The sequence below is a fragment of the Telopea speciosissima genome, chromosome 8 (genome assembly GCF_018873765.1).
Source record: "Telopea speciosissima isolate NSW1024214 ecotype Mountain lineage chromosome 8, Tspe_v1, whole genome shotgun sequence".
In the NCBI taxonomy this organism is placed as follows: domain Eukaryota; kingdom Viridiplantae; phylum Streptophyta; class Magnoliopsida; order Proteales; family Proteaceae; genus Telopea; species Telopea speciosissima.
In genome coordinates, this window is record NC_057923.1 from 9060679 (window position 1) to 9088329 (window position 27651).

Sequence of the window (27651 nt, forward strand, 5' to 3'; positions counted from 1 at the left end):
ACACGCTCCTTTTCAAGAGTCTGATACAACTTTGCTTCATCCTCTGGGTTGGTCAAATGAAGGTCCCTGTAATGGTCATACTCCTCCACAAGACTAAGAAAAGCACTGTAGTACTCAGAAATAGTTGTCACCCTGCTTCATTGAGTGAATTTTTTGATGGAGCTGATAGACCTTGGCAGAGTCACCTACTCTGTCAAAGGCCACAGAGACACTATCCCAGATAGCTTTGGCAGTTTCTTTCCTTATAAACCTTCTCCCAATCTCGGGCTTCATGGAGAAGATCAACCATGTCATAACTGTAGAATTTTCAGTCTCCCATTTATCAAAAGTAGGTGAACCAGCTTCTGGAGCCTTGATAGTACCTGTGATATATCCAAGTTTTCCTCTACTTCTAAGGGAAAGTCTCACAGAATGTGACCAATCCAAGTAATTAGTACCATCAAGCTTCACAAAGGAAATCTGTTGGTGAGTGTTCTCATAAACCAATTGAGGAGCTGTTGAAGGGGGCTGTGAATCAGCCGAACCAAGCTCAGAAGACTCTGTACCAACCATCATGTAAGGGAAATGGTACTTGACCATATACTAGGGTACCAATCCAAGTGGGGAGTACACACTCAACCCAAAGAGAACCAAATACAAGGAAAAACAGAGGCAGAATTGAAAAAAACTGCACCCTAATACATTCCAATAGAAAACCAGAAGTTGAGCATTCTCGGCTTTACCTGGGCAGAAAACAGAGCTCCACGAAAAAAGGATAGTACTCTTATGGAGTCTCCAAAAAGCAAGAAGGAGCACAAGGGTCTTCACCAGCACTATTGGGCGATTCTAGTGACATAGTCCAAGCTCCAAAACCCTGCCGAGATAGAGAGAGACAGAAACTCCAAGATGGAGCAGGCGGTAATTCTAGCAGTGGCTAGAGAAGCTTCAAAAACATTCAAGGAGCTTCCTCCAAGCTCAAATAGTAGTTGCAGACCTGAGAATAGGTTGTACTAAACCTATTTCATTCTCCTTTCAACAGGTTTCTTACATACGGAACTTCTCCTTGAAACCCTTTGTTCCCTAGGGTTTCAAAGAGAAGAAAAGAATGGGAACAAGGAGATAGATTCGACTCTCAAACCCTAAGGCTCTGATACCAAGTTAGATTTAGGTTAGGGAGATAAGTAGGAGACGAGGAAGAGGTTGGAGGAAGAAGAAGGAGTCAAGAGAAGAGAGAAGAGAGAAGAGAGAAGAGAGAAGAGAATATGTTATGTTGTGAATACGGTTGTGTTGGAGAGACTTCTCCATACACCTATATTACTTCAAACATAATAAGGAGAAAATTACATCCACCTCCCTAGGGAGGTACAAGGGAAATAAAGAAGAAAGAACAGAATTACATAACACAACTAGTAATGAGACTAGTTCCTAAACTATTCCTATTACATGACTTCTAACAATTTATGCATAAACAAAAGTCTGAATCAAATATACCAAAGTGTTTTTTACAATTCAAAAAGTCAATGTTCTTAACATCACAGAATGTCTTTTGGGCCCTAACCTTGGGTTCTCTACTCATTTACACCAGAGTTGTACAAGCCTCCTCATTTGAAAAATATCAACATATATGGGGTGAGCTTACTCCCAATGAGGTACACATGATTCTATACACACAAGCATTCAAAGATACAGTACAACAACAAACTCAGCCTTATCCCAACTTAATGGGGTCGGCTACATGGATCCAATCGAACAATGTAGGTAAAAACTGTGAAGTGAGAGAGAAGAATGAGAAAATGATATGAACAGTGAAAAAAGAAAAATGAGAAAGGAAAATACAAGAAAAGTGAAAGAGGAAAGAGAAATAGCCCAGCAAGTTAGGTGAATCTCAGCTAAATAGGGTCTGCTACATGAAACCTTACCCTCCAATAGACTCTATCCAAGGTCATACATGGCACAAGACCTAGACTATGCTTGTCCTTTCTCACAACTTCTCCTATGGTTATTTTAGGCATACCCCTTGCTTTTTTAGCTCCATCAATCGGAATCATATCACTCTTCCTTACTGGGGTGTCCCTAGGCCTCCGATGGACATGACCAAACCACCTCAGACGACTCTCACGGAGCTTGTCATTCAAAGATATAGTAATAGATACAAAGATATATATAAGAAACCATAGAAATTCATTCCTTAATTAGTTAGGTTAGGTCTTGGCCATTTAGTGAACTACCGTAGTGCACAATCTATTGAGGGTAGTAGTCGACCTCGTATCATTATTCTACTCGTATTCCCAGACACTGCAGCCCTAGGGAGGATGATACGATGAGCATTATAGACGAGCCACATGTTAAAATTATTTATCCACCCATGTTCCCCTTTGGATAGTCTGCTGTGTTAGAGTTCCTGTATGATATACATATTGTTTCCCCCTTTCCTATAAGGTCGGCCTTTTAGAGGAAGCGGTTCCAACACCATGCATCGGAGCTCTGGGGGAGGACCCCTCATTTCATAAGCATCATACTGATATAGACGGACTCTACTCATGTGTATCCAGTCACCGGAGCCCTGGGGGAGGAACCCTCATCTATAAACATAACACTAGACATGTCTACTCCCATGTGTCCAGGCACCATAGCCCTGGAGGCATAGTTGTCACGGCGGCATGGCGGTCCAAGGCGGTGGAGGCCTGTCTAAGCGCTTAGGCGGTAGAGCGGCCGCCTAAGCGGAAAAGGCGGTCTAGTGTTAGTTTTCTCCCTCCCCCCCCCCCCCCCAAAAAAAAACACTCAATAGTCAATACATGATGGCATGATGCATCACAGTATCATACCTTATATCATTAAAAATTAAATTTAAGCCACCTCAAGTCATCAAAATGAAAAATCATACATGACACATAAAAATTCAAAATAATCAAACATCATAAATTAATTAAAAAACTAAAAGATATAGCACAAAATCACAAATGACTAATCAACATTCTCTTATTTAGTAATCAATTAATCACTAATCACTAATCAATAATCACTAAGTCCTAGATAAAAATGTGCTATTATCATCATTTCATAAAAGACATAGTTGCATAGCATACCTTAACCAGGATGCTACCAAGAAAATGAAAAAATTGAAGAGATGTCAACTGTCAAGAATCAGGATGTTCATGTTGTCCATGACTCCATGTATCAATCCTGAAAATTAGCAATGCAAGTAAGCATGCTAATTGTTAAAAACAATTAATAGAGAAGAAAGAAAAAATAAATCAAATTAAGGGGGGAAAAAAGAAATAAGACGAAGAATATGAAAGACTCAAAATATCCTAGTTTAAGCAGTCAAATACTCAAGACTTCAAGAGTCAAGTTAAGTGTCAATGTCAAAGACTCAAAATATCCATAATATCCAAATACAAATGTCAAATGATTTAATCAAAATCATCATCAAGTAAATTAGCAGTTGGTAGGTGATCATGATCTTCTTCTTGTTGTTCCATGGAACCACTTGCCCTTTCTCCAAAATTATCTACGACATCCTTGTCGTCATTCACATCTTCCTCTTCTACCATATCTCCATCTGATCCTGAATCATCTTCAACAATAGCCGTCTGGGCTGTCCCTCGATTACGACGTGTGTAAGAGTTGATTGCTCCAGAGGTTGATGGTTGAGCTCTCCTTGCTCAGTTTTGGCCTTCAAATGATGTAGATGCCCCCATTGCTCTATCAGTAGCGCCCCATGTGAGATCATCCTGGGGATGGACTAAATCATCCATTGGTTGGCTAACCATCCACTCACTAGTCCAGTCTAGCTCATCAAGCAACAGGGGATCATAATTTCTATTCTCCTCACTCCTTTGTCGAAATCTTTCTTGAAGGCGGCGATTGTATTGAACATAGACTAGATCATTCAAACGTTCATGTTCTAGTCTATTCCTCTTCTTGGTGTGAATCTGAATTCAATAGAGGATCCCAAGTCATTCTTCTATAAACTAATAACAAAATTAAAAGTCTAAAAATAAAAAATATAAATGTAATCACAAAATACTTACAAAATCAAATGTGCTCTAGTTGCGCTCACAACCAGAAGAGGTGCAACAAAGGCCCAGTAAACGCCGTGCAATCCTTGAAAGCTCAAAAGCATCACCTCCATGTGTATCCCACCAAAGAACTGTAAAGTATAAATATAAGAAAAAAATTGGATTAATATATCATACAAAGTAGGTACAAACTACAAACAAAATAACTAAATAATATAAAATAATTAGGCAATTAGCTACTTACTAGGATTCATAGTTGTCCGTTGTCTAATGGCCATACTGCTCGAAAAAGGACCTCGAGCATTTCTATATTCACCAGCCTGATGTAATATCTTGTCTTGTAAAGATGGATCAGGCACTAATCTTGAAGTGACTTGATTAAAAGCCGTTTGTAAAGTCTGTCTCATTTGATAATCCTCAGCTTCTGAATACTAAAAAAACTTCCCAGGATTAAGAAACAATGCAGCAGCATACAATGGGCGCTCCATCTGACACTCCCATCACCTATTAACAATATTTATGACTTTCTTCCACAACCTCTCTTTATCCCCAAAATTTTTCTTAATCATCTTTTTAGCCTCTTTCATTGCAACATAGACTGCGGGCTTCTCATCAGCATCTACAATCCTCAAAACAACAATAAGTGGTTTTGATGCTCTAATACAGTCTTCCACACCATTCCAAAATGTAATAGCAAAGACCTTTTCAGCCACTTTCTTTCCTGCCTCTGTCTTTGCCAAATTAGAATGCTTCCATTCATCAAAAATAAATAAATGCCTCAAGTCATCCTTATGCCTCAATAAGCTCTGGAGTGTTAGAAATGAAGTTGCAAATCTAGTTACAGCAGCCCTCACCAGATCTCTCCCATTTGTTTTAACTCTCATGGCATCTAGAAGGCGTGTGTGTCTGTAGATGAATGTTGTTATTTTCTTAGCCTTCACTATCACCTTCTTGTATGCCTTCAAGTTACCAATATCTTCCAACATAAGGTCAATGCAGTGGGCTGCACAAGGAGTCCAATAGAGCCTAGTCCTCTTCTCCATCAACAATGCACCAGCTGCTTTATAATTGGAAGCATTATCTGTAACAATTTGCACAACATATTCTTCCCCAGTTTCTTCTACCTTGCTATCAAGTAATTGAAACAACATATTTGCATCTTGTACATAACTTGATGCATCTACAGAACCCACAAAATAAGCCCCCTCCGGACAGTTGACAAGGAAGTTGATCAAATGTCTTCCCTTCTTATCTGTCCACCCATCAGACATGAGTGTACATCCATACTGCTTCCAATACCCTTCATAGGTCTTTTTCATCTCTGTAGTTCTCTCCTTTGCTGACTTTAACAAAGGCACCCTCGCCTCATGATAAGTAGGGGGCCTATATCCTGACCCATACTGTGCAACGGATTCAATCATCACCTCAAAACTTCTTGACTTTAGTGCATTGAATGGAATCCCACACTCATAAAGCCAATTTACAATATGATTATCAACTCTTTTTTTCTCTTCAGCTGATCTCATCTGGTTCTCTATTGTAGTTTGGTTACGATCTTTAAGCCTCCTGTCAGCAACCACTTGTTCAGGGGTCCGTCTCACATGAGCATCCATTGGACCCCTTACTTGTGGCTGAATTATGACACTCTTCTTTTTCTTTGCAGCTCTCCTAGAGCTTGGAATAACTCTGGAAGAAGATTGGGACCTACCAGGACCAGATTGAGACTGTATCTGCTCAACCTCTACATGTGTCTCTACTGCTCCTCCTCCCTCATGATCATCATCATCATCCAATATATCTACTAACTTCTTCTTCCTATTGCGCATTAAAGCTGCATTCATCTCTTGAGCAATTGCTGCAGTTGTCTTGGTGCACTTCGCAACATCTCCATATCCACCCACCAAATGTTGCTTTATCCTTTTAATCCCACCTCTGAGATATTTTTTGCACAGATTGCATTTGACAAGATTTTTGTCTGTAAGGTCAGGCCAATACCCATACTTCCACCCTGGGTCATTTGATTTGGCCTTCCTGTTTGGGTCTTTGAATGGATCATACCCCGCAGTACTGCCGTTATCAGCCCCACTACTAGCAACGCCAACATTACCACCCTCGCCGTTGCTATCCATTATGTAATGAATCAATATTCAATACTTTGCAGGCTTGCAATGTGCCAACTGCCAAGGGATAAAAGTAACTACCAAAAAAGGAAAAGAAAAAACATAGAAGCAAGAAGGGTAAGAAAAAAAAGGAAATCATGATTTTGATTCATCATCATGATTCTGAATCTCTGATTCATACTTTCAAAGAAAAAAATGTTGCAAAGAAAAAAAAAAGAAGCAGCAGCATCAGCATCCATTGCTCTAACATCAATTCATCATCACATCATGTCATTGCAAAGGGAAAAAAAAAAATTAGAGAAGCAGGGAAGCTACATCAGTATCTAATATTCTAGATTTCTAGTATCTGACTATCTATTTTAGTGATTCAGGTATTCTCCATTACAAAGAGAACATCAAAATAGAGAAGAAGAAGCAGCAGCAAGTGTTAGACTGTTAGTACTTAGTACTACAGAGAAGAAGAAGAAACAGCAGTAAGCAGTTAACCAATAAAAAAAAACAGAGAAGAAGCAGCAGCAGTTAGAGCATTACAGAGAAGCAGCAGGCAGCAGTTTACCAAGTTACTATAATACCATTACCAAGCCAAAAAAAAAAAAAAAAGCAGCAGAGAAGAAGTAGCAGAACCAAATCTCTTGAGCAATTGCTGTAGTTGTTAGTACTACAGAGAAGAAGAAGAAGAAGCAGCAGTCAACCAATAAAAAAACAAAAACAGAGAAGAAGCGGCATCAGCAGCAGTAGGATGTTAGTGCGTTACAGAGAAGCAGCAGGCAGTAGTTAACCATGTTACCAAGCCAAAAAATAAAAAACAACATAGAAGAAGCGAAGAAGCTTAGAAGTTACGATTCTGACTTCAAAAAAAAAAAAAAAAAGCAGCAGCAGGCATTACAAGCTACAGAGAAGAAGAAGCAGAAGAAGTAAAGAAGTTACCAACCAAAAAAAAAGAGAGTTACCGTTACAGACTATAGAGAAGAAGCATCGATAGAAGTTACCAAACAAAAAAAAAAAAAAAAACAAAGAAAAAATTACCGTTACAGACTACACTCTACAGAGAAGAAGAAGCATAGAAGTAGAACTATAGAAGTTGCAACGCAATGAAGCCAAAAAAAAAAAAGACAAGAAGTTACCGTTACAGACTACAGAGAAGAAGCATCATAGAACCATAGAAGTTACCAAGCAAAAAAAAAAAAAAGAGAAGATCAGAAGAAGTTACCGCTACAGAGAAGAAGAAGCATAGGGAGTAGAGACTTACCTTGCCGTAAAGGTAGGAGGAGGAGGAAGCTTCGCCTTTTGCGCAGAGGACTCGAGAGGTAGGAGGAAACTTTGCCTTTGCCTGAGTCGAGTTGCCGTTGCCAAAGCCGGAAAGGAAGGAGGAAGGTTGCAGTGTCGCACAACCTTTTGTATAGAGGAGTCGAGGGTTTTACTTTTAATTTCTTAGAGAAGAAGTTAAAGGCTTTTAGCCTTTTACGTTTTAAGTTTTAACCTTTAGGAATTTAGGGATTTTAGATTTTTAGTTGTAAAAGCTATTTATCCCATGTAGCAGCGTACGTGAGATAATTATACACCAACCAATACCAATTAAACAAAAAGAATAATATATAATTGCATGAAAAAAATCAAAAAACAAATACACTCTCCATATTGACGTCTGCCTTGCCCTCATAGCGTCGCTTTAACCGCCTAGGTGACGCCTAGATGGTCAAGTCGGCCGCCATTCACGAGTCTTGTTAAGCGTAGGCTCGCTTAATACATGGGTTTCCGCCTGGACGCCAAGGCGGCGCCTAGGCGACACCTTGACAACTATGCCTGGAGGAGGACAAACTCTAGTTCATTGTAGACCATATCTACACCTTGTTCCAAGCGACTGGAGCCCTGGGGCGGATGTGGTCCTACTCATCATCCGGCCCTCATCTAATACATAATCCCTTACTGGAAATGGGACGGTGGCCACAAGGATGGTTTACAAAGTTACCATTAACCATACATACATACTTCTCTTTCATTCTTTTACTTCCATCTCTTCATTACCCGTTTCATTTCATAATCATTCATTACTTTCTCCTGGCATAACATGTGAAATCGTTCTCATACATATTTCATTGCATGGCATTTATTAGATTCATATCATATTCATAAATCATGTGCATATCATTTCATATAAACATCTCATGTCATACTTCATACAACATCCAAATATTATCAAGTAAACACTTTAAGCATTCCCATGGCGTTTATTCATATAAGTATATAACAATATATAGATCAAGCATTAGTCAATAAACACATTACATCATACAATTCATACCCATGCTTCCCTCACACAACATATATACACTGTATTATAGTACATAGTCATGGATCTCTCACCTTTGACTCAACTTCTCTGTTTCTTCTTAATTTCCTTTTAATTCACTGCTCCAGCAGCACTAAGACTCATTAAATATAAAATCATATAAATAATACCAAAGAACAATAGGGCATTTCTACCATAATACAAATATTAATAAAATATTCACAGAAGTATAAAAATATTCAATTCCATCTAAATATCAATAAAATAATCATGACATGCATGTGCGGTGTTACAGAGAGAGTCGGAATCCTACTAACAATCAATGTCTAATTACAAGAGAAATAGAAGTAAGAGTTAAACTAACAGCAAACTACTAACTAAGCTAACATATCATGATAGAGACACTCTCCCCTATTGTGATCACTAACAAAGAACATCACCGCCAACTGTACTGCAGGAGAAATACAAAAATACCCCTGCAATACATGTACATAACAATTTCTGCACTCACCAGAAATGGACAAGATGGTCCTTTCTGGCTGGAGGGGGCTGGATCCACCTTAGACTAATCCATATTTCTATACATGTGGTGCTCTATGAGATTTGCTGGTAGGTGTTTTTAGTATTGCATTCATTTCAGGTTTGCACTTGCAGGTTGTCCCTAAAACACGGAGCAGAAGCCAGATGGGTGAAACCACTGATGGTGGATTGTATGAAATTTTTCAACAAGACTATGGGCCTGTTGGCTCCGCCAGTTTTGAAGCTGCCCGTGATAATTTCATAATTAGCAGTGCTGGTTATGCAGTTGCCAGCCTCTTACTTCAACCAAAGGATCGTCATAATGGGAATCTTCTTTTTGACAAGTATGTCAAATCTTACTTGACTTTGTGTATGTGGATGAGAGAGCATTGGGGGGGGGGGGGGGGTTTGCAGGATCCTTGACAATGTTGATAATTTGGAAGTGCCTATTTACTGCTTCAACAAGGCAGACATGGCTATAGTCACCACTCTGGGTCTTTATGTTATATAATTTTAAAAGGTTTAATATATTATTAGAAATAAAATTAGTTTAAGAAGACCCTAAGGCTCCATGTTATTGGTTATAAAATATTGCAATTATAGAATTTAGAGAACAAATTGGAAGCTTTCTGATCATTACCAACATTAATTGTGTAACTAACTAAGCAACTTATTTTCATTTTAGTAGAAAAATGTGACAAAGTTGAAAATTTACTGAAAGTTTCAGCTACTTTTGAAAAGGTTACTATTTTCTCCCGAACTATTGGTCATTTCTTCTAAAATGTTTTACATCACATTTCATCCTTTTATGTACAACCAGATGAGCCTAAAAGTATGTTATATACATTATATTATCCACACAGCTATACTCCTGGCAGTATTGAGATGTGGAGGTCAAGCGAGACCGTCTTCGGGATATATAAAACCACCAAGGACATTTGTTTCTGTCCCCTGGCTACTTGGATGGTAAGTTTACTCAATTTTTTGTTTCATGCAGTGTTGGCAGGCTTGTACACATTGATTTTGGTTTTATCTTGGAAACTTCCCCTGGTGGCAATATGCGTTTTGAAAGTGCTCATTTTAAGCTGAGCCATGAGATGACACAATTGCTTGACCCATCTGGGGTGATGAAAAGTGAAACCTGGCAACACTTTGTAAGGTAATCTCTCTCTCTCTCTCTCTCTCTCTCTCACACACACACACACACACACACACAAATGCACAGAAACATTCTCTGGAGTAACTTACTGATTCATTGGACTAAAGTGCCACTCAGATCTTAGTGCTGTTTGTTATGATTGGTACAATATCTGCAGCTTGTGTGTGAAAGGGTACCTAGCTGCGCGACGTCATATGAATGGGATCATCAACACAGTACTGATGATGGTTGACAGTGGACTACCTTGCTTCAGCCGGGGAGACCCCATAGGAAATCTACGCAAGAGACTCCATCCCGAGATGAGTGAACGTGAAGCTGCTAATTTCATGATTAAAACCTGTGTTGATGCCTACAACAAGTGGACTACTGCAGGCTACGATTTAATACAGTATTTGCAGCAGGGCATTGAAAAGTAGAAGCTTATCGACCACACTCACTGTACTTATTGTTTGTTGCTAAGTGTATCTCATCATTGTTAACCCGTTACTTTGTAGAAAGAATTTTTCTTGGGAGGTTTTCTATTTGACAATTCTAAAAAAGATTGTAAATGTGAAAACACCCGAAAGAACCAACAGTTCCTTGTAATGGGATTATGTCCTGAGTTCTGTTGAAATACAAAGTCTGTACCTTGTAACTCCAATTTATCAATAGAAAAATGTTAGGTTCTTTTTTTTGTTCCCCTTTCTTCCTCCCCCCACCCCTTCCCGTTTCCCCCTCCATAAGAGGGCATATTTTTTTGTGGTGGAGGGGAATGCCCCATTAAATGTGACCGTTAATACAATTTTTTGTTTCTTTTTGGTACTATATCAAATTGGTTTACCGGAAAATTGGCCATGGCTTGAGAGGTAATGTTTCCTGTAATACCAATAAAACAGCCACTAGTGGAAATTTGCATCAATTGGAAGAGAAAAAATGTATTTTGCTCTTGAAAATCAGGTTTGATGTCCAAGGCACCATATCGTCTATGAGAACTACAATATGGCATATGGTATATATTTTTTAGGGAAGGCTTGTTCGCTATGGTTCCGTTTGTTTCGATGTAGAATTTACATCTGAAAATTTTACTTGTTGAAACATTTTCCAATGTTTGGTTTAAGGGAAAAAGTAAAATATCTCTAAAAAGTATCAGGCTTTAAGAGAGACTTCCACTGGTTTGGAACCAGAGTAAGAATTTCACTGAGCAAGTAATGAATCACCCTTGCCCCACTGTATTAAGAATTCCATAGTTGTATTTAATGCAGGCCGCGCATGCGCACAGCCGCACATGAATCCCTTCCCCAAAAAAATATTATTGTTGCTTGGTTGTGCAAGATCTTTAGTTTATTAACCACCTTGAGAAAGGGACAGACGAACCATACATGACATCTCATTGGTTTTTTTTTTTTAAATATTTTACAATATTAATAAGTGTGATGCAAAAAGAGGGATTATTATTTAAAAGAAATATATTTTTTTCACACTAATGCTTTCAAGAAAATGCAACCAAATAACCAAATTTTCCACTTATTGGTAACTTTTCCTTTCTCACTCTGCTCTAAATGGAAGACAGCATATGTAAAGATATTGAAATTAATAAATTTCGGCTTCATAAATAATATTAGTATGGAACAATAGAGAATTTATATTAATTAGAGAAAGAATACATGGATGGTCATTCTAAAAAATTTCTTCCCATTGGCATCATCGCGTATTAGAGCTGAAAAACCCTTTGGGAGACTATATATACATAGACGGATTTCCTGGCAAGAGTAAAGAAATCCAGCCAAAAAGTCAACACGGCTTTAACCTCTCTAACATGATGTATGAAAATACAGATACAGAAGCATTCCCTCATCGAAGAAGCCCAGAAAGAAAACTTCCATCGTCCATTAAACATACGACCAAAAATGTCGGAGTTGGACGTCTTCACACGAGTCTCCCGGGTGTTCCATATACCCAACTTAATCATTGAGTGATGGGTGATCTTGAGTGATGCATTGGGGGTTGCTCTGACACAGGCTCCTGTCTCTTTCGTGCAGTGCTGAAGTGATGGCATCGACATCCACTGTCACATTGCCGGTTGAGTCAGTCTCCTGTAATATTGCAAATCGATTCCCACTATTGTTCGCTATGGAGGGAGACCCATGCCACCCAGCATTGTCATCAATGGAATGAGTCATGACATGAACTGAGGTCATGACAATTGAATGTCCCGCACTCCTTGGGGCCCATTCTATCCAACATGTGACAACTTCGATGATCCGTTATAGTTATTCATGGCCACATCTGATATTGTTTGGTTGATAGTTGGGTTCAACCCAGATTGAGTAGTGACTTCGTGTGTGGAGCGATTAATAGGTGATACATGCAAGTTCTTAACTGACTCCTTACCACGTTCTGCCTCCTTTCCACGTTCCACGTCATCATGTGCCATGGACGTGGGCTGTCCACTCTTGTTTGCAGTTGTGGTATGGCATGTGTTCGATGAAGTGTGTGCCGGTCGGAGCCATAGGTTCGGGAGATGGTGCAGCATCGAAATCCACAGGTGGTGGTCGTTTACCTTTGGCATGGTCTATTTGGTTCCTTCTAGTGACGATCTTCCCTCGTTGTGTCATGACATTGTGTAGTCGATTTGGGTATTTGCTTGACAATAGCAATAGGGCAATATCGATCACCATGACTGAACACCTTACAAGCCACCTTTTGTTCCAGAATAGATCCATCGTCAAGAGCGATGAGGATTGTCGACGGTAGCCCATCTTCCGCCTTGATTAGCACACAAAGACGCGAGTATGATCCTTAAATAAATTTGGCAGTTAATTAAAGATTCTGAAAACTTTGCCCGCCTATTCCTTTACTTATGGACCTCGTGACTTTAATTCTGGCCTTTTTTGATAAATCAGGAGAGTTGATCCATTGACCTCCTGGGGGGAATACACTCAACTGGGAAGCCACCAACGAACTGAACTAGTGGTTGTTTGCGTCAGCTCGTTAACTAGACCCAACTTTGATGATAGGCCCATTTGACCGGGAGGTGGATTGGGGAAAAGAATGCTTTGTTAGGTTGCAAAGGGAATTAGAGGAAAAGGGAAGTGAAATTTTCTTATACTTATTACTCATATGTTTATGTCATTACCTCATTATTTGATTATTAAATTTCACTTTACTTTGCTTCCAAATCCCTTGGATTTAAAAGTAAAATAAAAATCACATCCAAAAAGTATTATTCCTAAAGTACTATAAACTTTGGACAATCATCTTAGATAATGACTACAAAAATGGGAAGGGAAGCAAAATGGAAAATTTCAAGTTTAAAAAAGAAACTTTTGTAATAATTATTCAACATGATTGTCTAAACGACTTAAATTTCTAACCATATTTAGGAATGATATTTTTTTAGATGTAATTTTTATTTTACTTTTCAAATCTAAAAAAAATTAGATGCAAAATAAAGTTAAATTTTATAATCAAACATAGAATAATTTAAAATTAGTGATATAATCATGTGAATTAATGATTACAAAAGTTTTTTTTTTATGTTTGAAATTTCCCTTCTCTACCCTTCAATTTCCCTTGCAACCAAATGATCCACTTGCTTTTAGTGTAGAGCCTTCTACAAGTGTTTTTTTTCTTCTCTTGAGGAGCACTTCTGCAAGAAAAAAAAACAGTTGATAGAGAGAGAGAGGGGGCCATCACAAGATCAATTTGCTTTGCGAATTGGGAGTGATAACCAACCAAACAGAATCTAGGGATCAGAGATATGGAGATTCTTTTTGAGTGGTTCTCATCATGTGGGTAGAGATCACCCAATGTGGGTAGCTGATCCGGACTCAAAAATTTCTCCATTTTACTTCAAAGCCCAGTCCAGTCATGGAAATGCACAAAGAAAGTACAAGAAGCATTCCACTAACAGTGTTATCAAATTGGGCATTAGCTGAAGCAGAAGCACCCTTTGAGAGTTTTGACAAAAAAATAAAAAATAAACAGAACCACCAAAGACCATAGACTGATGGGCTCATGGGCCCGTGAATGAATCCATAATGAATGCGCGCGTTTGCAATGAAAATCGTATATTCGCAGCAATACCGTGTCACGATCTCAAAAAAAAAAAAAAAACAACAATTTATTAGAAGAAAATAAAAGATTATATGAACTATAAATAAGAATTTTTTTTTTCTTTTAAAGGGGGTGTTAATTGAAGAATTTAGGCGAGCGACACGCGGTTACGCAGATTAAAAATGGAAACGAATCGTCTTTAATTCCTTAAAGTTGTAGTGCGGTGTAGTTGGGAGTTGAGAGTTCGACACCTAGCAAGCATAACATCCAATTGTATTGAACTCGAGAAGTAAAAAAAAAAGAAGCCCAAATGTTCTCTGTGCTGGGGGCATAGGCTGCATCTAGATACATGGGGGTGGGCAAAATAACCACCCTGCCCTTGAATGGCAGCACCATGTGTTTAGGCGCAGGCTGCGCTGCGAAACAGAGATCATCAACCCAAAAAAAAAAAACAGGATCAATCTAGCTCGGACTATTGGATGTCACATCTACCAGATGTCGAGCTCTCAGATACAAAGCATCTTTAGAGAATTAGAGAGGATTAAATCAAGATTATCATCTTTTCCAATTCTTAAATCTCGACAGTGCGATAGTGCGACAGTGTTAGGTGGAGATGCGGACACATGGTAGCTCGGACATCCAATGGTCCAAGCTCCACATAGTCAACGAGCTCGGACCGTTGAATGTCCAAATTGTCACATGTCAACATCTCCATCCAACACTGCCAGACTGCCGAGCTTTAGGGAATTGGAAAGTATAATTTTTCATTTAAATGTATTAAAGTCTATACCGTGTAAGCAATTATAATCCTATAATTAAATCTGCACTGGCAGAAGAAAATCTATATAAAAAAAAAAACAAAAACTATGGCCTTCCCTGGTTATTATTGGTAAGAATAGGAATTAGGATTGTTGGACTACCACGGTCCATGTGATGGCCCACTGAGAGAAATTGAAAGTTCAAAACTCAAATTAATGGAAAGGAGAACGGCGAGAAACGTATTGCAGTGTTAACCAATCGAATTCCGTTAACTGCTCCTCATCACTCTCTCTTTCTCTCTCTCGATTGCTTTCTCGTTTTTTGTTCCTTCCGGCATATTTTCAGAGAACCGAAAATGAGAGGGTGGGATAGGATTAGGTCATCGAGGTCACAAATTCGAGGGCTTGGAGGGTTCACAAGGCTCTCCAATATGAACGAGCATCAACCTTCTTCTCGTACTGTTCGTCTTGGTCGGATCCAACCCCAGGCCCCTGGTCACCGCACCATCTACTGCAATGATCGAGATGCCAATCTTATCGTTAGGTTCAAGGTTGGTACTATTCTATCCCTCACCGATCTCATTTATTTTTTCCTTCTTCACGATCTGTTCTCCTTGTTCCATCTTTTATCCATTCAAGCACTGTTCAGGAAATAGTTTGACATTTCAATTGACAATGGGTTGGTGAATCCTGGACGTTTTTGAAGAGCTTGATAAACTTTTGACTGAATTGTGGTAGAAAGGGTATGGTACAGGTTAATAATTAATTGTATAGAACCACTCAAGAAAAGAAAGGAAAAAAGAAAGGCAAGAATTCGGTCTATAAAATGTGGACATGATTCAGGTATTCTGTATTGACATAGATTCTTAAACAGCAATAGATATAACACTCCTATTCTTGCCTATTGTGAATAAGATTTGCTGAATGCAATTTTCTTATACATGATCAAGATGTGATATATCATCAACTTATCAAATTAGAAGGATGCCAGTCTGAATTTGGTGGCTGTGACAGGTAACGCTGTTGATGTTAATTCTGGTGATACCTCACTGGCTTATTTGCTTAAAAGAAAATCCAAATTTAGCTGAGTTTAGATCAATGCTAATTAATCAGGATAATTAAACTTCACTTTAATCCGATAAGCATTGTTATATCAAAGACAATGCAACATCTGCAACACTTTCAATTTCTAGAACCACCAAAGAGCAAATCCAATTGATACTCCACCAAATTTTAGATTCCGCGACTAAACTTGATCATAAATTGCTCTTCAAAGAATTGAAATTGCCGAGGTTTAGTGGCCTTCTACGGAGCATTGGGATTTGACCCAGCTTTCTTTAGGAGGATGGATATTCCCGATCGCTTTGATGTTGAGGCAATTTGATTTGGTTGTGGGTGGGGAGTTTCATTTCTGTAGTCTGTGTTTGTCTATTTCTTTTTCTCTCCTTTTCTAATAAAATTTCTCCATTGATGGTTGAAAAGAAAAAGAAAACACTTACTGCATGACTGATCTGCCTTCCAGATTCGAAAAACAGGTTATGCTCTTCCTGACAGATCCATGACTGAGTGATATAATCTCGGATTCATAACTTAAGTAAACTAATACTAACCTAAGAAGAAGGATATCTGTTACAGCACATATGGAATTTAGATATTAGAAGAGACGGTGTCCTAACACTAGTAGTAATCATGGAGCGTAGCATTGCTTAACAGCAATTATAAAGTAGAAAAACAGCAGCCAAAGGGGAGGAATAGCCTGGTTTTAGCCTGTAGAAACTATCAATACCAATATCAAAATACTAAAACACGAAAAGAACACTCACAGATCCCCTAAACTTTGGTTCTTTTGCCACTAGGGAAAGAATAAGAGCAATTACTAAAAAAAACGTGTAATCCGTCCTTGTGGACCACCCTTAAAGTACCAGTGTGTGGAGAGGCATCGTAAGTAACATCATCAAATCCATGGAAGAAATCTTAATCAAGTGAATATTAATATTAGGAGTTTTGTAGTTTCTGACAGGACAGGTGGAGTGGCAAAGTTTCTTTTCAGTTTGCCCCTCCTAATCTGTACAGGATCACCTTCGGTGGAACCAATATTTTGAGTAGTGTTTTGATCTGGTAACTGGCACTCAGAGTGGGGATCCAATGCTGAACATGAGGTGAAATCACTGGGAGTTTCAACAGTCCAACAACCTTCCGGATATGCTAAATCAGATGGCAACTTTCAGATTAATTAATCTGACACTGATGTCTGGATATGGAAGAAGCTGTAAATGAGCAGTACACTGTTAAATCTGTAGTCTCTATTTTGCAGTCAATTGATGAAGGCTGAAACACTGCTTGGTTCAAGATCCTATGAAAATTAATGGAACCTGGTAAAGTGGGGCTTTACCAAATGCCAATGGATGATATTAAGTATAAGATCCTCAATGGGTCAACCTTGTTCTGTAGATATTCCAAGGTTACTCTCAAGTTGGACAAGATATAGTCTGACTTCTTGTGGAAGAAGGATGTGTAACAATGTTAAATAATTCAATTTCAACCAGGGTTTGGACCCTGATTGGAACCAAAATATTTCACGAAACGGCAAAATTTGCACATTTCAGTTTTTATTTCAATGTTCAAACATTTGAATATTGCCCTGAAACTTTAGGGCAAGCCTATTTAAGCATGATTGCACTTTCAAACCATTAGATTAAAAATAACAAAGGGTAAATTACACCTGAGGTGCCCAATCTTTGTGAAAAGAATGTTTGAAGTACCCATTCTTTGAAAAGTGACGTTTGGGGTGCCTCATTAGATTAGTCCTGCTCCAAAATGAATATATTTCCAAGTTTGCCCCTCTCAACCCCACCTATGACCCCACCTTCACCTCGACCTCCACTTCCAACCCTGACCCCAACCACCACCACCGCTGTTGTTGCCATCACCACCTTCTTACCCTGCATTCCTCAGCCCACCTTAGAGGTACTCATTCTTTGAAAATTGATGTTTGGGGTGCCTCATTAGATTAGTCATGCTCCAAAATAAATATTTTTCCAAGTTTGCCCCTCAACCCCACTCCCACCCTTGATCCCACCTTTACCTCCACTTTCACTTCCAACCTTGACCCCAACCACCACTACCGCCGTTGCCGCCGTCACTACTTGCTTCCCTTGCAATCCAGCCCCTCTCTCTTTGCCACCCCTCCCCACCTCACCCCATCCCACCATGCTCCCTGCCCTCGCCAGCTCAATCTCTCCCCCGCGCGAACCCCCCACCCACCGCACCTTCTCCGCCACCCCACCATGCTCCTTGCCACCGTTCAGCCCCACATCCCTCTATGTTTCCTCCCCAGCACAGAGCAATTATAGAAATAAAAAACTAACCTTCAAGCTGCCACAACTAGAGCAGGATGTCTCTGTTAGATTATATGGGCCAGAATACCGTGGGGGTATTCTGGACTTTTTTCCCTTTTTATTATGTCTCTTGTATGTGGTTTAGTCCCACATTGCTCATGTAATTATGTTATATGTTTTATTATGATTATAAATAGATGTGCTTGGGATGATAATTAATCATCAAAGCCTTACCCTAATTTTGAATCTCTCTACATGGTATCAGAGCAGATTTCGAATTAGGGACCAACCCCCTTCTAATTTCAGTTTTTTCTCCTCTCTTCTCTCTCTCCTTCCTTGTTCTCCATTCTCACATAGGGCAGCACTGATGAGGTGATCATTCGATCCAGTTGCTGCCCCCATTACCTCATTATCATGTTACACAATTTTGATCGATAGGAACCAGCCACACCTGCCTGCCTGCGATATTTGGATCTTCAGCTCTTTGGATTGTTTCTACTACATTACAAGGAATCAATTCCTCCCTTTGAAGGCCACGAACTGCAGCAGGATTGCCCTTGTTTTGGTTCAGTTCTTATCTCCCAGCTTTTGAAGACCTCCTTGAGATCGATTCCTCCATCACAGTGTTTTTTTTCAAAACCCTGACACCTATCGATCTTGGGGTTGCTGCTGTCTATTGGATCTGATATTTTGCAGGGTATTTCTTCCATCATAAAGGGTCCCTCAACTTCAGTTCCAGCCACTTCCCTACAGTTCTTTGGCTCATTATTCTCTACATCGATTTCAGCAATACAGGGTTTTTTTTCAAAACCCTGACAATATCGATCTAGGGTTTCTACTTGGCTGCTATTTCTGATTTTTGGAGACATATTTACTCCCATTGAAAGGGGATTCTCCTTCAAATTTCAGCCCTTAACTTGAAGGCATTTATTGGTTTTCTCTGCTGCCAGCATGGGTGATTCTTCCAATTCTACAGCTACTACGGATCAGCCACTTCATGATGGCCACAACAAGACAGACTACCACAATTTTCCACCCAATCCTATTAAATTTGATGGCTCAAATTACCTTCTATGGTCCAGATCTGCCTCCTTTACCATTGCTAGCCGTGGTCTCACCAGCCATATGAATGACACTAGTGTTATGCCCGATGAACAAGGACCTGCTCAGGAAAGGTGGCTGGCCAATAATGGTGTTCTCATGTCTTACCTAATTGGCTCTATGACTTCAGATTTACAGCATAACTTTCTTCTTTTGGACACAGCCTCATAGATTTGGGCTGCTTGCAAGGAAACCTATGGGCAGCTTGGCAATGATGCCCAAGTATATGAACTTCGGAAGAAGGTCCTTCACACCACTCAGGGAGATCTTTTAGTGTCCAAATACTATGCTACTCTGCGTAGTCTGTGGCAACAGTTGGACCACTTCTTTGACTTTCACCCTGACATTGCTTCCTATAAGAAGCATGTGGACAAGATCAGGGTATATGATTTTTTGGCTAGCTTAAATGTGGAGTATGATCAGATTCGTGTTCAAGTGTTGGGCCATACGTCTTTTCCCACACTTGAACAATCTTATGCCTTGGTGTCCTCTGAGGAGAACCATAGGGCTGTCATGTTGCACCCTTCTATTACTGACAGATCAGCTCTCAAGGCTGCTGCCCCGGCCACTCCTGCACCTAGTGGCACTGCTTCTCTTGGTGATTCTACTACAGAGACTGTTGTTTGTGAGCACTGTCACAAACCTTACCACACCAAAGAGAAGTGTTGGAAACTTCATGAGAAACCGGCTGACTTTGAAGCTAAAAGGGCTGCCAAGACAAAGACAAAGACCAAGGCCCATTAGACTGAGACTGTTACTGCAGCCCCTGCTACTAACACTGGTCTATCCCAGGATGACCTACAGGTACTCCTACGTAGCTAAGGTCTTCCGCTGCTGCTATCTCTACTACATCAGCTATTGCCAATTCCTCTGCTCCTTCAGGTTCACACTTTACCCGGTCAGGTATTCCATTTGAAGGTCATTGTGCTTCTGTAGCTTTCCATCCTTGGATCATAGATTCTAGAGCTACAAATCATATGACCGGTTCCTCTAGTCTATTTCACAGATATTCTCCCACTTCTGGGAAAGACAAGGTCAAAGTGGCTAATGGTTCCCTTTCTTCCATATCTGGAAAAGGAATCATCAACTGCACTTCCTCTCTTCCCTTGTCTTCTGTTTTGCACATTCCTAATTTTACTACTAACCTTCTTTCAATTAGTAGCATTATTCGTGATCTTAACTGCAAAGTCACTTTTTTTTCCTTCTCATTGTGTGTTTCAGGAGCTGGAATCTGGGAAAATGATTGGATTGGGTAAAGTGTACGGTAGGCTGTACCTGCTTGATGACGGTTGCTTCTCTCCACCACCATTACCTTCTCCGCTACACCAGAACTCCATGGTCTCTTCTGAACTCTACCAATGACACTCTAGGTTAGGTCACCCCCCTTTAGGAATTTTAGCTCATTTATTTCCTAGATTGGTCACCCTACATTCTAAGGATGACTTTTTTTGTGAGGCTTGTGTTCTGGCCAAACAGACACGTTCAAATTGTCCAATTTCAAATAAAAGGAGTTCTTGTTTGCAATTGGTGCATTCTGATGTTTGGGGCCCTAGTCGTAAGACATCTATTTTTGGACATCGTTGGTTTGTCTTTTTCATTGATTGTCATTTTAGGAACACCTGGGTGTATCTTTTGCACATAAAAAAAAATAGGTTTTCTCATGTTTTTCAACATTTTCACAAAATGATCCAAACTTAGTTCCAGGCTACTCTCAAAATATTGAGAAGTGATAATGGAACCGAGTATACAGAACCTCAATTTCAAAAGTATTTGGCTGATCATGGCATTATTCATCAAACTAGTTATGTTGATACCCCTGCCCAAAATGGTGTGGCAGAATAAAAAAATCGGCACTTGTTAGAGATGGCCAGGGTTTTAATGTTTGCGAGGAATGTCCATCTCAATATTGGGGGGATGCGGTTCTCACTGCAGCCTATCTCATCAATAGGTTATCTTCTCGGGTTCTTAACTCCCATAGCCCCTCTGATGTTTTGCTGGGAAATTCCTCCTTTATTGTGCCTCCCAAGGTGTTTGGTTGTGTGTGTTATGCCAGAGATACCAAATCTCCAGGTAAACTTGAACCTCGGGGGCTCCGTTGTATTTTCTTAGGTTATTCTCCAACCCAGAAAGGTTATAAGTGTTACCATCCCCCTTCCCGCCGTACCTTGGTTAGTATGGATGTTATTTTTCATGAGTCCCTTTCTTATTATTCTTCACCACCTCTTTAGGGGGAGAGTTCTAGTGAAGATGCGTCTTTTGAGATTCCTCCACTTGAGGTTCCTTTGGCTGCCCAGCCTTCTTTACCACCACCTACGGCTGCTGCCCAGCCTCCTTTACCACCACCCACGGCTGCTACCCAGCATCCTTTGACTGCTCCCAACCTCCTTTGGATGCTGCCCATCCTACTTTGATTAATGCCCAACCTCCTCTGGCTGTTCCTCCCTCACCTGACGGGAATCCTTTACAGGGGGAGACCATAGAAAATAGTGTTGTTAATGTTCCTATCCAGGGGGAGCTGACTCCAGTCCAGAGAAGTATTGGTGAATTTTAGAAGAGAATTGACAACTCCAACTTACTCACCTATACAAGGGGTAGAACCAACAGAGGGCAGCTGCAATCCACTTTAGCACCAATACCCATCCAATTGTCGGCTCCAGATCCAGATCGTTCATCTCCTGGTAATCTCTCTTCTTCCGACCTACCTATTGCTCACCGCAAAGGCACTAGGACTTGCACTTTACATCCCATATCTCGTTTTGTTTCTTATAGTTCTCTTTCTCCTTCTTTTCGTGCTTTTGTATCTTCTATTTCTTTTGTTTCGATTCCTAAAAATTGATAGGAAGCATTTACAGATGGAAAGTGGAAGGCAGCAATGTTGGAAGAAATGAGAGCACTACACAAAAATAATACGTGGGATCATGTGGCTCTTCCTCCAGGGAAAAAACTAGTTGGATGTAAATGGGTGGTCGTGGTCAAACAGAAGGCTGATGGTTCAGTGGATTGATATAAGGCACGTCTGGTTGCAAAGGGGTTTACTCAAACTTATGGAGTTGACTATTAGGAGACCTTTGTACCAGTGGCAAAACTCAACACTATCAGGGTGTTATTATCTTGTGTTGCAAATCTTGGGTGGGATCTTCAGCAGTTAGATGTTAAGAATGCCTTCCTCCATGAGGAGCTTGAGGAGGAGGTATATATGGACTTTCCACCAGGCTTCTCTGATGACAGGACTAAGGGTAGGGTTTGTAAATTGAAACGTGCCCTTTATGGGTTGAAGCAGTCACCTAGGGCTTGGTTTGGCAGATTTCACAAGGCTATGATTTCAGCAGGTTATAAGCAGAGCAATGCTGATCACACTTTGTTTATTAGACGAGTTGGTGACAAGGTAACTTTTCTCATAGTCTATGTGGATGATATTGTGGTCACTGGTAATGATGGTGATGCTATTAAGAATTTAAAGCTCTTCCTTGGCCGTGAGTTTGAGGTAAAAGATCTTGGCCCTCTAAAATATTTTCTAGGGATAGAAGTTGCCCGGTCTTCGAAGGGCATCTTTCTTTCTCAAAGAAAATATGTCCTTGATCTATTGACTGAGACTGGGTTGCTAGGTTGTCATCTTTCAGATACTCCTATGGAAGCTACTACAAAACTTAAGGAGAAAGAGGGTGAGCCTGTTGACAAGGGTTGTTATCAGCGATTAGTGGGCAAACTAATCTACCTCTCTCACACACGACTTGACATAGCAGTTGCTGTAAGTTTGGTGAGCCAGTTTATGCATGATCCCTATTCCTCTCATATGGATGCAGTCCGTCGTATTTTGCGGTATTTGAAGTCTGCTCCAGGAAAGGGAATCCTTCTCTCTCCCAATGGTCATTTAAAGGTTGAAGCCTATACTGATGCCGATTGGGCTGGTTCTACTAACAAAAAATCTATCTCTGGCTATTGTTCCTTTGTGGGTGGGAACCTTGTCACATGGCATAGCAAAAAGTAGAATGTTGTGGCAAGGTCCAGTGCTGAAGCCGAGTTTCGTGCAATGGCACAAGGAATTTGTGAACTTCTATGGTTTAAAGGATTATTGCAGGATATCGGTGTTGCTGTCCATCTTCCCATGATGCTTTATTGTGACAATAAAGCCGCCATTAACATTGCTCATAACCCTGTCTAGCATGATCGTACTAAGCACGTGGAGGTTGACCGATATTTCATCAAGGAGAAGCTTGAAGCCGGACTCATTTGTGTTCCCTTTGTGAAGTCTGCTGATCAACTGGCTGATGTGTTCACTAAGGGACTAAATGGCAAACTGTTTCTTCCTATCTTAATCAAGTTGGGCATGCATGATATATATGCTCCAATTTGAGGGGGAGTGTTAGATTATATGGGCCAGAATACCGTGGGGGTATTCTGGAATTTTTCCCCTTTTTATTATGTCTTTTATTATGTCTCTTGTATGTGGTTTAGTCCCACATTGCTCATGTAATTATGTATGTTTTATTATGATTATAAATAGATGTGCTTGGGATGATAATTAATCATCCAAGCCTTACCCTAATTTTGAATCTCTCTACAGTCTCCATGTTCGAATCTTCGTCCTCATCATGGCAAATTCTGCACTCCACCAATTTCCTCGGGGATGACTTGTGATGAATTCCATACTAGGAGAAGTAATTTCTTTGGTTGTGGCTTCAACAGCCGAGAGACTGGTGGTTTGTGAAGACTTGTTTCTGTCCCAATTGCAGCTTCCAGGGTCTATTCAGTGAGTATCTGATCCACCAGCTATACGAAGTGATCACCCATCTTCAGATAATACTCAAGAAAATAAGTGAAGAAGAAAGATACATAAAAACTAGGAAGTGATCCTTTGAGCAGACCTTTGATTATTTCACCGAAGGTCCGGAAAAAACAAAATGATCCAAACAAAAAAATTTGTAAAATTAAGAACCTACTACACATATAGTAGCAATAAACGAGAGAGAGATGAGGATGACTTGTAGAACATAAACCAGCGCGAGACTGCAACAAAAATGGGAAAAAGAACATAAGAAGAAGGTAAGCAGCCCTGGCAGGAAAAAATGAAAATCCAAGTGCCAAGAGGAAAGGAGTTACCTTTACCAGCATAAAAAGAAGAAATGGACTTGACCAGAGGTTTCAAAAAATCAAAATTTTTAACTGTAAAAAGAAAAAATTAATAAAAGAAAGCAAAAAGGCGAGAGTTGAAGTAGGTGTATTTACCAGTCAAAAGCACAGCTGAAGCTTTGTCAAGAACCAAAGCCAAACCATCAAAATAGAACAAAACAAGAACATAAAAAGTGGGAAAAGTAAATGGAAGGAAATACGAGGAAGAATATATAAATAAGCATATGAAGGACTTAATGGTAATTTCAGAATTCCTTTCTTCAACCTAATGACCTTCCTTGCTTTTGATTACAATAGTGCCTTATCCAAGAGTGATAACCAATAACAGATTGGGTTTAAGGTCTCAACTCTCCACTCTCTTGGATGCAGGGTTTTAGTTCATGGTATGGAACCGGTATCGGTCAGTTCCAAAACTGATACCATATATCCAATATGTATTGGTCCATATCGGTCGTGTCGGATGTTTTGCCCTCAAAGATGCTGATACGGTATCATATTTTTACCATTTTACCCTTTGTTGATCCAGTATCGGCCAGGTACTGGGATCTGTGTCGGCCGATACCTATACATACCTATAAGGATCAGCCAATACAGCTGATCCAATATCGATTCCTAAAACCCTGCTTGGATGCATTCCGGAACCAGGACTGAAGATTAACCAGAAAAAATAAAAAGATACCTGAAACGGACCCAGGCGGAGGTTACTGGTTCAGGTTTAATATCAAGTGAGTATCCCACGGTAGGAGGGTTTAAAGAGGAAGAGGTTCTGGAGTTTAAATCGCCCAAAGGTGGGTTTCAGCATATAAAATTTTCAAAAATGAAAGGTGCAGAATTGAAGGAAATCAGGCTCCTCTCATTGGTGTCGTAGGTAACGGCTAGGACAGGTAACAGTAGGCTACTATTCTGGTACAGTGCAAGGATGTTTCATCATGCCCAAATGTTCCTATCAGTGAAAGTGGCAATGACACAACATTTGAAAGGAGGAAGATTAAAAAATCGAGAGGGAAAGAATGCAACAAGAGTTTAATGAGGCAATACTAGAGAGGGCTGGTGCGAGAGGTTTGTGGCGAAGATGATCTCGACATTGGGCCTCCACTGGTGAGTTTCAATCAAAGGCTGAATGGAGAATTTACCAAGACTTTGGCGAGAGTAGACAAAGTTTTCATTTTGATAATATAAGAGCATATGAAGCAGCAAGAGGAGCTGGTGGATCTGGCTCATTGCACTGATCAAGAAGATGAGAGGAGAAGAAGCACTTTGGGACAAGAAATATACCACGACCCCAAACCCGACCACGAGTACAAGGTCAGAACCCATTTTGAGCAGGATCCCACCACTTTTAGGCAACAAGATGCCTACCAGCCAACCATCCCACAAGTATTTGGTGGTAAACAAGAGAAAGCACGAAAAGCCTTGACAAATTCATGCTTTACCATGGCATTCCAGCCAATGTAGCACAAGGAACATACTATGATGCATTCCTTGATCTTGCGAGGAGGGCTGGTGCGGGATGGAAGGGACCTTCACCATTTGAATTATACAATGTGTATTTGCCTCGGGAGGTAGAGGAGCTAAAAGAATACATTGATGGTTTGAAGCCAATGTGGGAGACATATGGGGTTACTCTTATGGTGATGGTTGGATTGGACCTACTAGGCTGTCCATCATAAATTTCATGGTGAGTTGCGATGGAAAGACTATATTCTTGAAGTCTATCGATGCATCAAAGCATATAAAGGATGCATCATACTTGTATAAGGAGTTGAAGCAAGTGGTGGAGGAGGTAGGACCAAGGAGCGTTATCCAAATTGTGACGGATAACGGTTCCAACTATAAAAAGGCTGGAGAGAAGTTGATGAATAAGAAGAGTAAGAGGATCCGGCTCTTTTGGACCCCATGTGCAGCCCATTCTATTGATTTAATCTTTGAAGGACATGGGGAAAAAGACTTTGGTGGCGGGTGTGGTAAATAGGGCAAGACAAGTGACAACTTTTGTGTACAACCATTCTTATGCTTTAGCCTTGATGAGGAGAAATGCAATGGAGATTTAGTGAGGCTGGTGTCGCTCGATTTGCCCCAATTACATTGCATTGAAGAGCTTTGAGTAAGACGATAGGTCTAAGGTGTATGTTTGCAAGTCGTGAATGGTTTGGTTGGCAAGGTTCTAAGTCGAAGAAGCAAAGAGTAGCACAAAGACCATTGCAAATGATGGATTTTGGAAGGACTTGGGGAAAGTGGTTGGCATATTAGAGCCGGTGGTGGCGATGCGAGGATGGTTGATACGGAGAAGAAGCCTACTTTAGGCCACATTTATCTTGCCATCCAAAAATGAAGGAAATGGTTAGAGCTGCTATACCTCGAAGTGCAAAGTCCTACACTAACATCATTAATGAGCGGTGGGAGAAGCACTTGAGTCATCCATTGCATAAAGGTAGTGAGTTCAACATACTTTATACTTTAAATGTTATAACTTTTTTACATTTACATATTCAAAACCCTAAAGGCATTAAAGCGATTAAGTCACTAACAAATCATATTTGTGGTGTTTACTTTACCAAACATACTAATTGAATCCAAAGTATCACTACTCCCATGATCTTGGGCTAGACATAGAATTGTTAGAGGCGGTTCAAGTGTTACTCGAAGTTGGAGCCCCATCCAAAGACACAAGCTGCTTGCAACGATGAGGTGAGAGTATGGGACTTTGGCGCTTTGGTTTTATGAATGTAATTACTAAATAGGAAATACTAATGCCTCATATTGAAAATAGATCAAATACTTAGAGAGGCCTCGTGAAGTTTCGGTCGACTAGCTGCGGTGGAGGGTAGACAAAGTCGGACCCTGGTAGGTGGCATGATATTACATTTATGAATTATAATTTATCTCTTTATAATGTACATATTCTTACTATTCTATATTTGTAATGCGGATGGTGGGTGCTTTATGGTACAAGTTCACCCAACCTGAGGAAGGTAGCGGTGAGAGTGCTCTCCAAACTTGTTCATCCTCCGGATGTGGCGCAACTGGAGTACATTCTCATTGATACATTCAAAGAGGCGGAATAGGTTGGGTAGCGACGCATTGGAGCGACTTGTGTATGTGCGCTCTGATATGAGATTAAGGATGAGGCACATACGTGAAGGAATTGAGGCCAATGATAAAGAACCCATTGAAGCTGTCAACATTTTTCAAGAGGACTC

General features: G+C 40.1%; 2 protein-coding genes and 1 long non-coding RNA gene across 6 annotated transcripts in view; 2 read left to right on the forward strand and 1 right to left on the reverse strand.

Annotated features, from left to right (window-relative positions):
- Positions 1–10759, forward strand: part of LOC122670775 (phosphatidylinositol 4-kinase alpha 1-like) — a 90373-nt gene extending 79614 nt beyond the window's left edge. For all 3 annotated transcript variants that reach the window (XM_043867756.1, XM_043867758.1, XM_043867757.1), the window contains 3 exons: positions 9066–9274; positions 9928–10089; positions 10247–10759. In XM_043867756.1, the coding sequence (XP_043723691.1) occupies positions 9066–9274; positions 9928–10089; positions 10247–10505 (630 nt within the window). In that variant the 3' untranslated portion in view covers positions 10506–10759. The remainder of the gene's footprint in view (positions 1–9065; positions 9275–9927; positions 10090–10246) is intronic.
- Positions 3790–4196, reverse strand: LOC122670776. Its single transcript, XR_006334250.1, has 2 exons — positions 4014–4196; positions 3790–3914 (listed from the first exon to the last, which is right to left on the reverse strand). It is a non-coding gene; the product is annotated as an uncharacterized LOC122670776 (long non-coding RNA).
- Positions 10760–15228: 4469 nt separating the features above from the next.
- The window catches only part of LOC122671373 (phospholipid-transporting ATPase 3-like), a 91157-nt gene continuing 78734 nt past the window's right edge, over positions 15229–27651 (forward strand). The window contains exon 1 of one of the 2 annotated variants that reach the window (XM_043868542.1): positions 15229–15433. In XM_043868542.1, coding sequence (XP_043724477.1) covers positions 15239–15433 — 195 coding nt within the window. In that variant the 5' untranslated portion in view covers positions 15229–15238. The remainder of the gene's footprint in view (positions 15434–27651) is intronic. The other variant, XM_043868543.1, reaches the window with a different exon arrangement.